We start from the raw sequence: 19,034 nt of genomic DNA on the forward strand, positions 1-19,034 counted from the left end.
ATGTAATATTTTTAGTTCCATCAATCTCGGTTTTATTATTTTTTTTCTTTCTCTTTAGCATTTAGTTCTGTTTTCGTATAAAAGTTAATTGAAAGTTACGGACAATTTAATCATGATCGTCCGCGGAATAAATTTCTCCTCTTCCGACGTTAATATTGCAAATATGTTTCTGTTTGATTGTCTTTCAGAAATTATGCGCGTAAACATACGTGACCGCGGTACGTTTTAGCGGTTGCATCTCGCTGCGTTTATGACGAATCGAACGGCATACATCGATTATCGATCGGAAGACAATCATTAGTTCGTCTGCGTGCGAAACGCGATACGTTTACCATTTAAGGTAGTGTGCCGTCAGGAACTTGGTCCCCATCAGATACGTTGCGCGTCGAGCTAAAGCTGAAGTTTCGTTAAAGGGACCGTTTATCGTGCTGGTGGGCGAAACGAATAATTCCCTTTCCCAGGAACACAATTGCCGCTGATCTTTATTGATAGCGCCCTTCTCTCTATAGGGGTGAATCTATAAAGAGTACCTCTGGCACAAAGCCTTCCTTTAGCATTTGTAAATGGGATTTTATTGCAGCTGACAATTGGACATTTACGTCAAATTCAATTCTACAAGATTTCTCGGTTTCAGAAAATTAAACGAAAGAAATTTAGCGTTTTAAGTATTTCTTTCAATATATTTCCCAATTAATTTTTTTTAATAACATTTTTCAACAATTATACAGAATATTTTTCTATATCTACACTATTGTTTAAAAGTTTGGAAGCACTACTTAAAAAAAAACCAGTGATGCTATAATACTTCCAAAGAAAAATGTCAAATCATGACTTGAGTAAAATATAATAATTATTATTTTTATATTTATTATATTTTACTCAAACTATAAAAACTTGTTCTCTCTTCATAACAGAACAATGGCATATAGTATTCACTCGGTAAAATTTTTTAAATAAAATACTTCGCTTGGAAAATAATTAGAAACAAATATTACTGTGTTGAATAATTAAAACGAATAGTAAAGTTTCTTATATGGTATTTTTCTTTGGAAGTATTAGCACCACTGTTTTTTTTTTTTTTTTCAAAAAAGTACAGTGCTTCCAAACTTTTAAACGGTAATGTATGTCTTGGTAAGCTTTTGCAACAAATTCTCCAAATAATAATAAGATGGATGATCTTATTATTAAAAGATAAGATTTGTGAAAGTTTATACGAGCGTCTTTGATCAAACAGAAGCAAAATATTACGCTCATTGCGAACTGACGATTTTTGCTTTTTTCAGCGACGGCAAATCGCGCTAGGATGAGAACAAGAAAACTCAAGCGAAACAATTCGTGTGGCTACTTGGACAGTAGCAGGAAGCTCGGTGAAAGCTCTATCGCGCGTAAAACTTAGGGTCGCCGTATGTCTTACTTTTCATTAAGCGGTTCCACAACTCTGTACATACCTGTCATGCGTCTACGTTCCTTTCGAAATAAAAAGTCCAATTTTATATAGAAGTGTGCAAGGAGTTGCGACAAACATAAATTAAAAAATAGATTTTTTTACTCGGCTCCATTCTTTCGATTATGTGTGCGTGTAATGCGTTGCCGTGCATTATCTTTTAAAATGTGGCAACCCTAGTATAAGACGTGAAGCCGCGTTGTGATAACGAGTATACGAGTTTGCGAGTACGATACATAATTTTCAACGAAAATGGTCCTCGACAATCTCACCGTGATGCCGGTCATCGACGAGTTAGTGGACGACGTCCAGTCGAATAGCACCAATATGACGGATTTTCCTGATTACGACATCAACGATTCTTTCAATCTTTTCGATTGGACGGAACTGGCGCCTGTTGTGGTAATCTACACCTTGACTTTCTTCCTCGGATTAATTGGTAAGTTTAATCGAGACTTTTAGATACAAACATGATATTTAATCGAGAATATATCAATACCTTGTTATCATCTTATGTGATTTCTTATTTTACGTGATAATTTTCCTAAATTAATTGACATAATTGATCGTGTAAACTATAAACTAATTGTAAGTCTAACCACGCTTTAACCCGCTTGATAAGTATTAACGTTATATGAATCTCCTTAACAAAATTATTATATCACAAAATTGCGTTACCTAACTCAACCCAAGTGACATGTATTTCAAAAAAAAGATGTGAAATCTTTAAATTGCGCCAATTGAAAAGAGAATATATATATATACATATATTGCTTTGAAAAATAATTGTTATGCAACTATTTTCAAAAAATAAAATCCATATGGTTCATATCTTTGTGTTCCCATTCAAGGGTCTTCCTATTCCAATCCAAGTGGTAGCTTTAATTCTCCTGCTTAACAAAATTATAATATTACAAAGAATCATTTTAATCATAAAGAATTAAAGAGGTAACAGTGTACAACATGAAAATATTTAATCAAAATAAAATAAATATTTCTTGTAAAAAAACTTGGCGCTGCTTTTTTACTGCCGTCGCATTCTTCCCTAAATTATGTGTGTGTGTTTATTATTTTTTTATTTAATAAAAAATTTTAGTACTTTATTAAATTTTGAGGTCTAGCAGCGCCAAGTTTTTTTTTACAAGAATTATATGAATATTAATATAATATAGCTTCTTGTCGCGTTTATTCGATGTATAATGTAATCTGAAGTACAATGTGCACAGAAACTGTATACTATCGTGAATTGTATAACTTTAACGTAGTACAGCAGACGCGCTCGCCATTTACTTTCAAAGCGCAGATTAACTTTTACTACACAATAGAGATTCAAGCAAAAGCTGCGGGTTTATTTAATATCTCTATTTTAACAAGCTCTAACAATTTTCCCTAATCTAGCTCTAAAAAGTTAAAAACTTAGCTTTAAAGTTTTGTCTGGTATAATTAATCTTATTGTTAGACTACCAATCAAATAATTTTCAAACTATATTAATACTTTATAGTGATCCGTGCAAAAAATCCGAATGAGATGTTACACAATAGTATTTAATACAATTTAATCATAATTTCCGTAGCATTAAAATTTTGCAAAAAGATTTATAATAAAACACTACAGAATTTGCGTGAAACGGTATAAGTTCCTGATTAAATACGTTTTAGTAACGTATATTACACGTGTATATTACATTTTATTCATTCTTATGAAGTTAAACTGTTAAAATTAAAATGTTATTTTGGTGATTTTAATGATAATTTTGTATCATACTGAATACGTTGAAACGTTAATTGTCGCGAGTCAGTTATCGTTATTAAATTTACTATAAGATAGTTATGATTATATTATATTATTTTTGACTTAATTAATTGTTTTTTTGAATGATTAAGCAGACGTTGTGTGAATCAGTATCGATTTTTGGCTATTATTATTGCGCTCTAATCAACTTATTTTTACAGGAGAAAGTATGTTAAAGAATTACGCATCGCGAATAAAACATCTTTATATTGCTAATTACACGATAAATCGCATAGAAAAGAAAAGAATTATTGAAAAACGTAGTACGTACGTTCTGAGAGAAATATATACAAGACTGCTTTACAATTTCGTTGTATAAACCACGACGTAACATGCTACGTTTTACATTAAACCGCACCCGTAATTACGTTAAGAATCCGAAAAAATTCAGAAAATAAATTTGTTGCTGAGTAAATTTATTTTTAGTAAATCACGATCGCGGAGACAAAAAAATCGTCGTGTACTGCGCGGTGAAACATTCCAGTTTCTTAGAATTACTAATTGGATGGTAAATATCTCATTAATAGAGGCGGAGTAATACCGTAATTTATCATCTTAAAGAGACGAATTAGACGGCGGCAGTGAATTGAGTATTTGCGAACGTCGAATCCTGTTTCTTGCGCGGAAACCGCTAGCAGAAACGTCGCTTTGTAAAGTGCAGCAGAGCCTAATATATGCTCTTAATTACGCGGCGTCGTGGTATAAGTTACCAGTATAACCACTTCCGAACGCGCGCGCGCGCAGCTGTATTAGGTATCCCGAATTATCCTTCATTAATCCATGCGACCAAACACAGTTTCCCCAGCAAGGCGCGACAATTGTTTCGCTTGACGTATGACGATTAATAATTGTTGACAACAAGTGAGATTTGAAATTTGAAGTATGCGAGAATTCATGAAATGCGGTCAATTTAGGCAGGCCATGCTTCAGATTTCTGCAATAACGCTATTATAATTTGAGAATAAGAGGCGAGACACAGATTTGCTAAAATTTTTCTGAACGTGATCAGTTAATTATAGCATTGACGTTTCGTTTTATTAAATAAATGATTAAATAAACAATACACGCGTTGAGAATATATAAATATCTTTTTGACGATGAGATATAAGATGTAGTTAATTGTTTATACACATGAAGAATTAATCCCGTTAAGATATCTATTTAAACTTGATTATTATCCGCAGTGTAGCGCGCAATTAGCTTTCACAAAATATCCATCGTAAATAAATTCGCAACTATTATACGTGCGAGATAATTAGAAAACAATGCTCATCTGCGGTATTAAATCTACGGCAACTGTAAGTTATTGAACGCAATCGTAATATTACTCGATTCTTTATTAGACGAGGAAGTTTATTAGGAACTTGAGATCTTTAATTCCTTCTTTGAAATGTTCCGTAATCGAACGGTCTTCTCTTTGAAGAGGCTTCTGAGGAATATCGTTGGTTCTTTACGGTCAAAGAATTGTAATTTCTTTCAGGGAACGTCATTATCATCGGTTCAACCCTTTGTCGGCTTAGGCCATTGCCGGCGACACCGACGAACGTCTTCCTGGGCGGCCTGGCCACGGCTGATCTTCTGTTAATTATATTCTGCATACCCGTGAAGGTAAGTGATATAACATACGAGTAGGGGAGACCGGGGCGAAGTCGCCACTATTTTTTCGGTGCTAATTTTTAACAACAAAACAAATAATTTTAGTTAAAATGTGATATACCGTTGTAAAGAGTGAACCCTTGGCTACAAAATTTATAAGGGCATTTTTGGTCTACGTCGCTTTGTTCAACTGGTATAGAGTGAAAACGACAAAGGTGCAAAAATTGAAATGTCAAAATTGCCGGGGCGGAGTCGTCACTCCATTCTCAGACTGAATTTTAAATGGAAATTCATAATTCCGATCATGAAAAATAATAGGATACATTTGATTAATTATTTTTTAATAAAAAAATAGAAACATTAATTAAAAACACGATGGCGGAAAATAATTACAAGAAAAGCGCACACACTTATGTGCCTTACGCTCGCACGGAATGTATACTGTTTCTCGTCAGCTCTATTCTGTCATCTCTGAGCACACGCAGCACATATTATCCAAGTCCTCGCCGGAATCCGACCACTGCTGCTTCTTTGACTTTGATTTTTGCCCGAAGCCTCCATGATATGGCTTGGTGACGACTTCGCCCCGGACACATATTTTAAGTTTGATCACTCTTGAAATATTAGAAATCAACAAAAATAAAAAAATTTTACGGGATTCGTGTTCAGCATGCATTACTCTACAGAATCACTTATCTCGAGATTTGGAGAGAAAATATTTAAAATTTTAAAAATTTTCAACGCGCAAAAAATTTTACTTTAGATCTCCGAAAACACGTTTCTCTTAATGAAAATCACAACATATGGCATATAATCTCACTAAACTCCGTTGGTTACATGGGCACCATAAGTAGTGTTTACAATATTAATGGCTAGTTCACACAACATACAGATTTCGAGATAATTGTAGTGACGGCTCTGCCCCGGTCTCCCCTGCATACATATATGTTAGACGTTAGACATGTGCGAATCAAGGATTTTTGATGTCGAATTGAAGCAAATCGAATTATTTCGAATCGAATCGTTGGAATATAATTTTTAATTAACAATATAATAATTATTAGATTGAATTTTAACGCATGGATAATAGGAGAATATTTTAAAAAATATGCGGAAAACTAATATTTATTATATAATATAAATTCTTTTTTTTGAAGCTAAAAAAACATATTTAAATATTTAATATAAAACTAATAAAATATATTTTATTTTTAATGTTGCAGTAACTAAAACAATTAAACGAAAAATCACAGCTAAATTATTACAATGTATATATATATATATTTATATATATATATATATATATATATATATGTATATATATATATATATATATATATATATATATATATATATATATATTTATATTGTCCAATAACATCCATATAAATTAAAATAAAATAATATAGTTTATTTTATTATCAATACTCATAGCTTACTATTTTTTGTATATATTTAAATTTTTATTTACAATTTTTGATAGGATCACAGAGCATGTCAAAAATTAGAAATAAACGTTTTGCTATTTAACCATTCAGTGAGCGATTATGATAGATATAAAAGTGTTCACAAAAAATATTAATATAATATTATTAAAACTTCCCCGAGATCTAGTCTTGATCGAAAATGACGTTCTTCTCTAATTGATTGTAAATCATCATTATTGCGTATAGAGAACGCACATATATACGGGTTCTCGATTGCGTGCGTGTGGTCCGCGTCTTATTTCTATCATTACTGCAGACTGACTGCTTTTGTTTTAGTTCAACCACAGACCAGAATATTTTAGTGCGATTTATTATTATATTATATTTATTTATTTTATATGTTATATATATAAAAAATTGAGACAAATAGCGTCCCATCTAAGGACGCTTCTAATGAGAGCCGAAAATCGGGATGTCCCAAAAAATTCGCAACGGTTGGTCACCCTATTCGCACTCCCGATGTTAATCACAGATGACGCGCACTTTAATTACTACCTTTTGTGATGCAAGACTAACACAAAATATGTATACGGCCGTGAAAAACTACGATTCGCTCGACACTCATGATCGTCTTGGAAATCATAGTAAAGTATGATATAGGAATCTCGAACGCGGCGAGATACGGCACACGATTTATTCCCCTCACCTTGCGAAAATGATAACACAGCGACCTTCGGTAAACACGTCGCATAAAAACAAATTCCGAGCGTGCCAGCCATTACAAAATATTTTTCTGAAATTTATCTGGCAAATTGCTACACCGAATATTATTTTCCCCGCATTCCCAATTAATTATTCGTAAAAAATCGACATATCGCGCGACCCTTTATCGTTTAAATCACATGAAAAACGATCCGCGCTTTTTCAATTCGTATACATCAAACCAATCGACGAAAAGTCCAAAAATCGCGACAATGTATTAGTATCCAAATATTCTTATAAAGAACAAATCTTTGATCGTGAATATCATATCCACGAATCCAAATCCAAATCGCGACAGTATATCAGTATCCAACCATCGTCATAAAAGAATCCTCGCCCGCGAATATGACAAAGCAATTATTGGCAATTATCCTTCGCTTCTATCGTTTCGATTTCTATGTCGAGTAAATGACGCGTGACACCGTATCTCTTGATATATCGCGCGAAATATCTACGTTGATAACCAGCCTCGATAGGCTTATGAGCGTCGGGAATCGCGGGAGTCGAGAAGTCGTGCAAGACTAAACTAATTATAATAATCTTTGAAGAGAATGATGAGACGCTTTTTGCGTTTATTAGCATCTGTCGCACAATCGTAATTCTAACGAGCATTGAGGAAACACGCGGAGCGGCTCGTGCCGCTAATGCCGCTACACGCTCGGTCAAGTGTCGGCGGTCCGCGGTCGTGTGATTACTCAGCGCGGCTCACCAACCTTGTTTATGCAACGCGCTATACATTGTGAAACAAACGCTGAATGTCGCGTGTTAGTCAAATATATATATATATATATATATATATATATATATATATTTCCGTAAAATATTTAATATATTAAATTTTATAGAATATTCGAGGCATTATATAAAACCGTGTGCGTCGATCAAATATCCTAATTCTCGCGTTACGAACTTAAACTATAGATGAAGAGACTGCTATCGATTTTCGTTTCATTTTTATTGCATATATAACCCAACTTGTTATTATATTATTCTGTCAGTATAGATTCTATTATTTTTGCTGGCGTTCTGTCAAAATTCGTAACGGATACTTTGCGAAAGCTGTTTTCGTTTATCACAAATTTCAGTTGTTAATATATAAAATTAAAAATAGCTTACAATGTATCTTAGGCTTACATAATCCAATTAATAAAAAACTATCTTGCAATTTTAGCTTCTGTGTGCAATGACAAGGAAAAAATATTGAAAGAACTGAACAAGAATTACAGCAGAGTAATATAGCTTAACACGTAAAAGCTCTTTAAATAATAGCTTATTTCTCTATATTGAATATGATATGCAAAATATATATATATACTGATAGTGATATAAGTATAACTATTGGTAATAATTTGTTATTATATATTATACCAATAGAAAATCTTAATTATACGCAATTATCTGGTCTTTTCTTTCATTAAGAATTTGTGGATGGTTGATTAATTACGTCCAATTTTATCACTTATATAGAATTAATTAAATATCTTATTTGTTTGAAGAATACGATTTATCTTTATCTTAATCGAAAAGATATATTACGTAGATTAATTTATTATTATTATTTCTTTTTCTAAATGCTTATAAGTGTTTCGAGAAAAGCGAAATATTGATATTTTAATAATTCAAGTATTGTGACATTATGGCTGCGTTCGGGAAGCGCGCTATTAGCGCTATTGCATCATTTTATCTTTATCGCTCATCAGGTGTAAAACAAGGATAAAATAAGCAAATAGCACTAATAGCGTCTTCCCGAACGCACCCTATAACACAAATTTAAAAAATGAGATTTAATAAATTTAATTACCGCCAAAATATACATCAGATACTTTTGTAGGATTATTTTATAATTTAATACAATCATACATTCTTCTCAAAATACAGAAAAGAAGATATTAAATGCTATATATTAATTTCCGTGAGTAACTTTCTTATAAAAGGAATTTATATTATTAAATTTCTTTATATTATTATATATATATATATATATATATATATATATATATATATAAACGTTAGATTTAATAATATTTTGCAAGTTTTGTGTAATTAAGTACCCATTTAAATTTTCAATAAAGAGAGGATCTTTAATTTGCGTTAAAAGTAAAATTTGCTACTATATAATAAGTATAGTATCTAAACATAGTATAAATATAAAACAGCAAAAGACAAAGATCAGCTGAGCGGTGATAGAATCAATATTATACCTGTTACGAAAATCAGTGACTTGATCGATACGAGTGTAAAGCTCGGTGTCTACGATGCAAGAACTTGGACACCGGGCATAAGCGCAGTTACACGCTCGACATTTTCGTATTAAGATTTTAAAATTTAATTAATCTCTTAATTTTTTTACTCTCCATTAAAGTATTGTATGATGCGTTTGCGTTTTTATTTCTGTACACCTCGTATAGATGTTTAACTGTAAAAAGGACACGTAGGCAATAAACGGAAGGCTAGAAAAATAATAATCAATGATGAACTAATTAAATGCCAATGGACTAATAAAAACAAGATTTCACCGCGATAGGTCAATGCAGACGTGCAGAGTGTGACGCAAATAAGTAGTTGTCATTATAAGTGATTACGTACGGAAATTGCGTTCGTCATTTCGACGTAAAGCCAGATCTCGACCGAGCAAGCGAGTGCGAACAAACATGAATACATAAAAACAAGTTTCAATGAGCACCTCCGGTATATAGTTCGCATTTATAGTATAGCAAGTTGTTTGTTCGTGTTCGTTTCAACTTGATTCGATGTAAGAAGCGTACCTATACATTACATGTATTAGAGATAAAGTAGTGAATTATTCAAATTCGAATTTTTATGATTCGAATCTTAACTATTCGAAACTTTCGATTCGCTTCGATTCGATTCGACATCAAAAATCCTTGATTCGCACATGTCTAATATATGTATATGTATATATGTATGCAAGGGAGATCGGGGCAGAGTCGTCACTACAATTATCTCGAAATGTGTATGTTGTGTGAACTCGCCATTAATATTGTAAACGTGTTAGTCTTGCATCATAAGGTAGTAATTAAAGTGCGCGTCATGTGTGATTAATCCGTGAGTGCGAATAGGGTGACCAATCGTTGCGAATTTTTCGGGACATCCCGATTTTCGACTCTCATTAGAAGCGTTCTTAGATGGGACGCTATATATTTGTCTCGATTTTTCATGTAACATATAAAATAAATAAATATAATATAATAATAGATTGCACTAAAATATTCAGGTCCGTGGTTGAATTAAAATAAAAGCAGTCAGTCTGCAGTAATGATAGAAATCAGACGCGGACCACACGCACGCAATCGAAAACCGTATATGTGCGTTTTCTATACGTAATAATGATGATTTACAATCAACAATCAATTAGAGAAGAACGTCATTTTCGAACAAGACTAAATCTAGGAAATTTTAATAATATTATTAATATTTTTTGTAAACACTTTTACACTTTAGCCAACCACGCGCCGTTACTTACCATCTTAAAACACTGTCTCAACTAAAGCAAACACAATACGGAAAAAAAAGAAGTGTTAAATCAAGACTTGTATATAAGCAAGAATCTATAATCTTGAAATGAGATATAAATTGCGTTAAACATAGAAAACTTGTGTGAATAAAAAAGTATTTATATATATTTAATGAAGAAAAAAAAGTTGAAATTCTTATAAGAAGATTATAGATTCTTGCTTATATACAAATATGTATATAAGTCTTGATTTAACACTTTTTTTCTGTGAATACATGATTAAATTGATAGTCAATTTAATCACACTAACACAATCTAAGAAATTTGGAGATATACGGTATGGAATACGAGATGTATGGGGTAGGATACGAAATTCGAAATATATACAATAGGATACGTTGCGAAAAATAACACCCCAGCCAAGATTCGAACCTGGACCTCCCTTCCATTGTTGCGATAAATATCACCACATATCTCAGTGACCGAATTGATTTAGATCCCCTGGCTGGGGTGTTATTTTCTGCTATATCCTATATATGTATATTGTATATATTTTGTATCCTACCCTATACATTTCGTATTTTCGTACATCTCCTTTCTTAAGATTGTGCGATTATTAATTTAACCATGTATTGTGTTTGCTTTAGTTTAGAGTGCGTTTTAAGTATGTGGTTCGTTATGGCGTAAAAATAGTTACAAAAAATATTATTTGCGCAAATAATAATATTGAGACTTCCAAAATGCAGTTCTCTTTTATTTAATTGATTGTATATCATAACGGTTTTATTTACTTATCATTAATAATAATAATTTATATTAAAAAAAAATAGAAGGAAATGTTCTGTTGATTGTTTGATATTGACCTAATAATAAATAAACATTTTATTTATTTACGTATATTTTATTTATTTGAAGTTAATATATCAAGATATACATAATATATATGTGTATAATAACCAAGAAAGGACTTGTATATACGGTAATATTTCAAGATATTTGTAACATAATGTACCATTAAAAAAGTCCCGATTTTTTAAGATCGATATCTCGAAACTGGCTGATCAAGAGTTGATCATACTTTAAGTGCGAAGTACAGTGCGAAGGTCGTATTTTAATAATCAGTATGCGATAATTAATTGTGTTTCCGCGAGTGAGTGTTATACATGTCATCGAAAATAGTAATTTATTCTCGTTTATTTGAATTATTTTATTTAGATGTTTTATACACGAATAAGAGAAGAGAACTTTTGTTTATGGGATGGGATTTTATAAAAGTTTATGTTCAAATAATAACCAATAGAAATATTTTGCTCGAAAATTATATAATTGTCTTATAAAGCTATGTATCTACTAAAAATAAAAGATTTAATGTGCGTAATACTCATTCTTTCAAATTTCATTTTGGACATTGCTGTAATCTGGATGTATTTTGTATTTTACAGATCAACGTAATGTTATAACTCCATTGTTGTGTGTGTCTGTATTATATATCTTATAATAGATCTGTGAATATTACTGGTAAAACATCTCACAGGTCTACTGCTTCGAAACGGATGAGCTTGAACCGATCAGATTAAATATTTAACCTAGCTGGGATTATATATGTACAGAATGTACCTAAAGATTGTTGCTAAACTTAAGGAACGTATAAAGAAGTCTCGGAATAAAGCAACTTTCAATTAGGAACCCATGTTTTCTGAAGTAATTCTGAGTCAGTACAAGACTACTGTGAATGTAAGAAACTACATTTCGGACAACATACCAATAAAATAATCTTAATTCGCACAAAATTTATTTAAGTAAATAAAGTTTATGAATTTATTAAATGTATTATACAGAAGGGGTGTTCGAATTGGTCGTGACCTGCACTGCATTCAAGGCATTGCATCGTGGAACAAAATTCTGGCGCTCTGTTTCAAATAATCCAGGAATTTCACGGACCATATCAGACGTTGCAAATATTCTAGCTACGAAAGCACTGCGTGAAACAACAACGTAAAACAGTCAACTTATACTGTAACCAACCCAACGCCTTTTCGCATGCATGTTGTCCGCAATGTAGTTTTCTACATTCACAGGTTTGTACTGACTCAGGATTACCTCGGAGAATATAGATTCCTAATCGAAAGTTGCTCTATTCCGACTCCTTTGTGCGTTTGGCAACAATCTTTAAAGTTTAGATACAACCTGTATACAGGGTGTACAAAAAATTTTGAAACCTCTTAATTTTACCAAAACTACGTGTATTTTTTCGACAAAAATATTTTATATTTATATAAACTACATAAATAACTTCTATATTAGAAAGATACTGTATAATGTGAATATCATTAGTTTATATTATCTAGCTGTAATAAGTGAACAAGGACGTTGATGAAAATGCAGTGTGATGAGAAATTAAACTTTGTTCCAACAATTTCGATAAAATTAATCAAGTAGAACCGATGCGCTAACCAGCGGTTATTACACACATCTTCCTGCGTACCAACAATAACAAATTATTGCGGGTCGTTGCATTGCCCGGTCACCGAATCGTGTTAACAATGAAAAAACACATTGACGCGCGACAGATTTTATTGTTCAGTCGACGTGATAAAATAACTCCAGCTTTATTGTTACGGCGTTACCGTTGCTGCCATTGTGACTGTTAATATATGCAGAATCGGCTTTTGTAATTTTACTAATTTTCTCTGCATTGGCATGGAATAATTTACATAATTTATTTTAAGTAAGCAAAATTAACACAAAGCGGAAAGTGTGTTTAACAACGAATACTGTATAAGACATAATCGGTAATAGGCGCATTTGATAAATGTGAAAAGATATTTTTTATCAAATACCGAAATAATATTTCTCGTTCGCTACTTGAGGGAAGTATGAAAATATGTACACCGAGAAAAAAAATTTGTTGAAAAACGCAACGTGTTTCATCCAACTAAAATAATTTTAATTAAACATTAGTAGGTTTAACTAAACCGACTAGACATTATAGCTGAATTAACTAATTCTTGTTTAAAAAATTTTGATGGTTGACACGAACGAACTATACCTTTTTTCGTGCAACTTAATAATTATTAAATCAACCTTTGGATCAACAACTACCTATACAGATTTAGTCCGTATACAATCAATTTATTTTCTCAGTGATATGCATATATTTATGAATTTAATTCTGTTAAGTATTTTTTTACACATAGTATTAGTTCATAGTTATTTTTTCATAGAAAGGTAATTAGTATTATTTGAAAAAAAATACAGAACAGAATCACATTCATAAATATTTTATGAAAGATACTTTACTTATATAGACAGCTAATAGACAATTCCAAATGAGAAAAATACAGTGATATTACTAACTCACATTACGCCAAATATAAAATAGTATTATGCAATATATTTTGCACGAGTATATCTTTGATTCTCGATTGAAAGCCAATCATTTCAATCGCTAGAGTTTTATAAAAAGTCGTTAGGTATAGTGAATCTGCATATAGCTTTGTGTCGTTTGCAACTTTAGTTTACCGTCTTCTGTATTGTCTCTTCATTATTTCAAAATACTGGACCATTTCCAGCGTTTCGCGAATTCAAGCGGAGCGCCATAAAATTCCGTGTGTTTTCGCACCGAATGAAAATAAAGACGAGTCTCGCCGGTTTCTAAAATTACGTGGCCACTCGAGGAACGGTTCGGTGGTGTGTACGCGGAAGCACTTGACGCGTCGCTATTTGTTTATCTTATTACATCGTGTTCTCGGCGTTTTCCCATTTGCTCTTTATAAGCTTCCCGTCTTTGATCCTCGTCGCGCTACAACTTGTCGATCTTATCTACCAAGTTCAATGGAACTCTGATGGACAAGCCACGATTTCATGCTCGTGTTCGTAATCATCTTCGATAATAGGGTAGATCGAGGTGAATCGGATCAATTTTTCTTTCTCGGTAAAAAAGTAATAAAAAACAAATTTTATTGCTTAATTTTATTATAGATTCTTAATCTTTATAACTTTAGCTTGGATTTTATGTAATAAAATAATACATAAACGTGATATATTTCTTATTGCACAACAAAAAAAATGAAAAGAAGAGAATTATCCGATTCGCCCCGAAATTGGGGGTGAAGCAGATCACTAGTTTAGGTCCAAAAGAAATAAAAATAAACCTGCAAATTCTTTGAAATAAATTACTTGCATTAAAAATAAAAAAAAAACTATTCTTTAAAAACCCTATTATCTGTGTATATGCGCGTGTAAAAAGAGGAAATGGGTACGATAGAATGCTTCTATTTTTAAACTTTTCCAAGGAAGAAGCGAAAATTTAGATATCTGTACAGAAAGGCTGGTTGACTTTATTTAATTATTCACAGAAAAATAAAACGAGAATTAATTACATATTTTGTTGTTGTATGCATGTCCCGAAACACGTAATTAATGGAAGAATAAAGAAAAATTTAGTAGTAAGTAAAAATCTTTTTGTTATAGAAAACCACAATTTTTTTAAAACTTTTGAATATGTCTTGATTCTCGATTCTGTCTCAAAACGCAATTATTATGAATTATATGCAAATGACTAATTATGCCATTTTAATATCTTTCAACTCATTCATATTCAACCGAAGATTTAAAGATAAGGCATTTATCGCGTCTATTCCACAAATTCTTGGCGCGATTATGCTAAACGGTTCCAGCCAATCTACGAAGTTTTACATCGCACGTAATTAATGACTTTCTGAGAACGATTAATTCACGAGAGGGAGAATTCGTGGGTTATGTTTTGAAAACTCTCGCAAAAAAGAAAGTCTTCGCGAGAAGATAAATTTGCCGGGCTCTGCAATTTGACTGCATTCGCGCGGATACTGAACTTTCACGTATGTATATGTACACGTTGATACATCACGTAACTTTTCTAAAGCGCGGAATAACGCGTTGTAACGATTGTTCTTCGATTGTTCTTATTATCGGCGAGAAATGAAACGAAGGGAGCGGTCGCGCGCGCGCGTTGGAACGCCTATCGCGAAATTGAGAAACCAGGGCTGCGTTCAAAAACTTTACTCGGGTGCACACCGCGTCGTTCTATCATTGTTATTTACTAAAAGTTGAACAAGGACAGAACGAGTGTTGCTTAACTTGCAATAACAAATTTAACCTTTAAGACCGAGTTACATCGACAATCCGGACTAATTAACTTTGATTTAGCTATTCCGCAGCTTTTTTTTAGACCGCCGTTCCCATTTGGAATACAAACGAATTGAGTTAACAAGAGCTGTCGTTAACCGACTGGTGCAATCGGACTTATAAATATAAGCTTCGGCATGAAATAAGAAAGTGACAACGAACGCGACGAGAAAACGGACTTACTCGGCGCAAATTGGATATTTCCAAAGTTTTTTCCAACTTTATTAGCAAAGATAAAGTTAGATGGAATAATATATACGAATGCGTTTAATGAATACGATGCTGTCAGAGGCGTTGGCGTTACGCGATGTAGGGGAACGTGGGGCAAGACGGGGTACCGGGTTTTTTTTTCTATCATCTGACGCAATCGGATTTTTTTGGAATGTGCGATTATTAGCCTTTGGTTCGACAGTAGCTGACTTTATTTCGATGCGCGTTGTTTCGTCATTTTCATTCGCGTCCAGTTTGTGCACTGTGTTACAATATTGCGACTTCATATTTGCTGTTTGAACTAGAAACGTGAATATTATTTTGAACTCTTTTTTTACACTATCTTGCGGCATAGTTTCTTGTGAGTTCGCAAAACAGCCGATGTTTTTATTTCCAATGTATAATAAGTTTTGCGTAATTATGAAATAACCTAAAAATGTTGCTAGGACATAACGGGATACTACAGCGAAGTTGACGAAGATGACCAGTGTCATGAACATTCCAACGAAGGGTGAATTCGTTGCACCGCTTGTGCGTGATGTATGGGCAAATAACTCTTGCGCAGGTATTGACAATGAGAATGAAGACGCTGTTTATATCTGCGTTTTATGTGAGAAATAAATAAATATGGAATATTTACGATTGTCTTAAAATTAGCAATGATTAAACATTTCATTTCTTAATTTTGACTTTTTAATATTAAAATTAAATACTTAGAGCGCGTAAATGAAGGTATCGTCTTGCCCCGCCTATGAGGCAAGACGCTGCAAAAGACATTTTTTTTCAATCATAGCTTTCTAAATCAATTATTCATACATGTTTCCATGTTTGTTAGGTTTAACCATTTTTATATGTAAAGAAGGATTCAATAAAAGAATGTGTTGAAAAAATGAATGTTTTTTTATATTTAGTAGTTATGTGCTTAAAACATTAAAGGCCCAGGCACATAAAAAAATTTAAGCAGTAAGGCGCAAGTATAATATTAAGGAAATCAACAGCTTGCTTACGCTTACGTTATGTCTTAAGTTCTTGACTGTAATTTGCTTAAGTGCTGGTCTACAACCTTGCTTTAAAGGATATTTAAGCTCTAAGACGTAAGAAATTGACCAATCACAATGGAATTTGAGGATAATATTTGACTGTGATTGGTCAATTTCTTACGGCTGAAAGCTTAAATACCCTTTAAAGCAAGGTTGTAGACCAGCACTAAGTCTTACTACTTAAGTTTTTTTATGTGCCTCAGCCTTAAGTACCCCGTCTTGCCTCATGTTTTCCTACGTAAAGTTAGCACCGTTTTATAAAAAAAAATAATTGTGCTGTGTTGTGCAAGATTTGTGCTACATTGGGTGCCGCAAATATTAATCACATATCTAAAGAAACAAAACGGTAGATTTAAAAAATCATTTTTTGTCAGCACCGCCATTTTATTTTATCGACAAAATGAAAATTGTGCTGGATACAGTTTGTTACTGTACGTTGTGCCGCAAAAATTATTACCGTATTTCTTTCCTTTTCAGGAAAAAAAAGTAAAATATTATAAATTTTGTATATGCAAAACTTCATATTCTTATAACTTTCAAACCGTAATAGATAATCCAATTTCACAACTTGTGCTGAATTGTGCTAATCAAGACAAAAAAAAACCATGCAAGAAAAGTCTCACTACCCTCGAGGGTTAGCTAAAGATCTTTGAAAGAAGTGGGAATTAAAAGAACTTTAACTTTATCGAATTTTCTCCGAACTTTCTGTGCCGGATTATGCTAATCGAGCGCAACAACTTTTTCCAATAGCAAAATGACGCCAGACTACTTAGAATTCACAGTACTATTTACTATTTGGTAACTCGAGAGAGAGTAGGAGACACAAAATATAACGCCTAAAAATCGGGCTAAAAATAATATTAAAATGTACAAAAAAAAAAACGTTTAGTAAAAAAATTGGCTGGTCTATCCGTTTTGCCATTTTCAGATGCTATTTTATTGTACTAATAGTGGTAAGTGGCAATCTCCTATCATCGGTATGCGGCGCACTTTTCTCAGGTCAATTGATAATCAATTATGCAAAATAGCGAACAATATTCGGCGAACAATTAACGCATATATGAAACAGCAAATTATTATGAAGTTTCTTGTGAATAAAGATGTGAAACCGGCGGACATTTACAGAAGACTTCAAGCACAGTACGCATTAAAATGATGCAAAAGATTTAAAGATGGCCGTACTGCTCATCGCCCTATTACACATTATTGAAACAATGAGAGATATTTACTATATTTACGTGAGTGCATTACTTCTGTCTAACTTGCGATAATTCCTCCGTGTAAACGGGGATTTTTAAGTAATTTACTCGTTTACGCTGAGTGAATTATCGTAAGTTACTACAGAAGCAACGCTCGCGTAAACATATAGTAATTGCCTCGCCCTCCTTCCGGATCTCGCTCCGAGCGACTTTCATCTTTTCGGAACTTTAAAAAACTTCTTGGAAGGCCAGCATTTCAGAACTGACAACGACGTAAAACACGCTGTCCGATCCTGGCCTCAGCGTATAGACAAATCTTTTTATGCTACTGATATCAAGGCATTAGTGAAACGCTGGGTCAAGTGCATAAATGTAGCAGAGAACTATATTGAAAAATAAATGTAGTTTTTACTTTTGTAAATGCGTTATTTCGTATACCCTTAAAAGTCCCGGTTTGACTTGAACGAGACCCTTTTACATAAAATTAATTAATATTTCTTATGTGAACTAATTCGAGTAACAGATGTTATATTAAAGATATTTTAGCAACAAGTTATATTAAAGATAAAATTCAAATATGGGCAAAATCTCCAGCAGGATGCATACTTTCAGCGCCCATTTTTCTTATAATTTTAACACATCAATTGCCTTGAGAGTTACTGATGATCAGCATTTAACTTGTTATAACAATACTATAGTAGCACCATGGGTGGTGGTGACCTGCGTCAGTTAAATTAATTAAAATACATGTAACTATAAATCATCATATTTATCTAGGTATCATTAACACTCTCACTGCAATGTGTGTGTTGTGTGTGTATCATTTATATATATATATACGATACACTTAGGCTGCGCTTTGTTTTTTAAGATAACGCTTTGTTTTTCAGATACCTATGTGATTAATATTTGCGACACAATGT

At 32.7% G+C, this 19,034-nt stretch overlaps 1 protein-coding gene across 2 annotated transcripts in view; it reads left to right on the plus strand.

Annotated features, from left to right (window-relative positions):
- The window catches only part of LOC143897444 (QRFP-like peptide receptor), a 101,777-nt gene that overhangs the window by 14,023 nt on the left and 68,720 nt on the right, over positions 1-19,034 (plus strand). For both annotated transcript variants that reach the window (XR_013256924.1, XM_077406134.1), the window contains exons 2-3: positions 1,284-1,883; positions 4,717-4,844. Coding sequence is in view for 1 of the 2 variants with exons in the window: in XM_077406134.1 (XP_077262260.1) it covers positions 1,697-1,883; positions 4,717-4,844 (315 nt within the window). In the remaining variant the exon portion in view is untranslated. The remainder of the gene's footprint in view (positions 1-1,283; positions 1,884-4,716; positions 4,845-19,034) is intronic.

The sequence above is a fragment of the Temnothorax americanus genome, unplaced genomic scaffold, assembly GCF_048541705.1.
Source record: "Temnothorax americanus isolate GAGA-0224 unplaced genomic scaffold, ASM4854170v1 Scaffold20, whole genome shotgun sequence".
Lineage (NCBI taxonomy): Eukaryota > Metazoa > Arthropoda > Insecta > Hymenoptera > Formicidae > Temnothorax > Temnothorax americanus.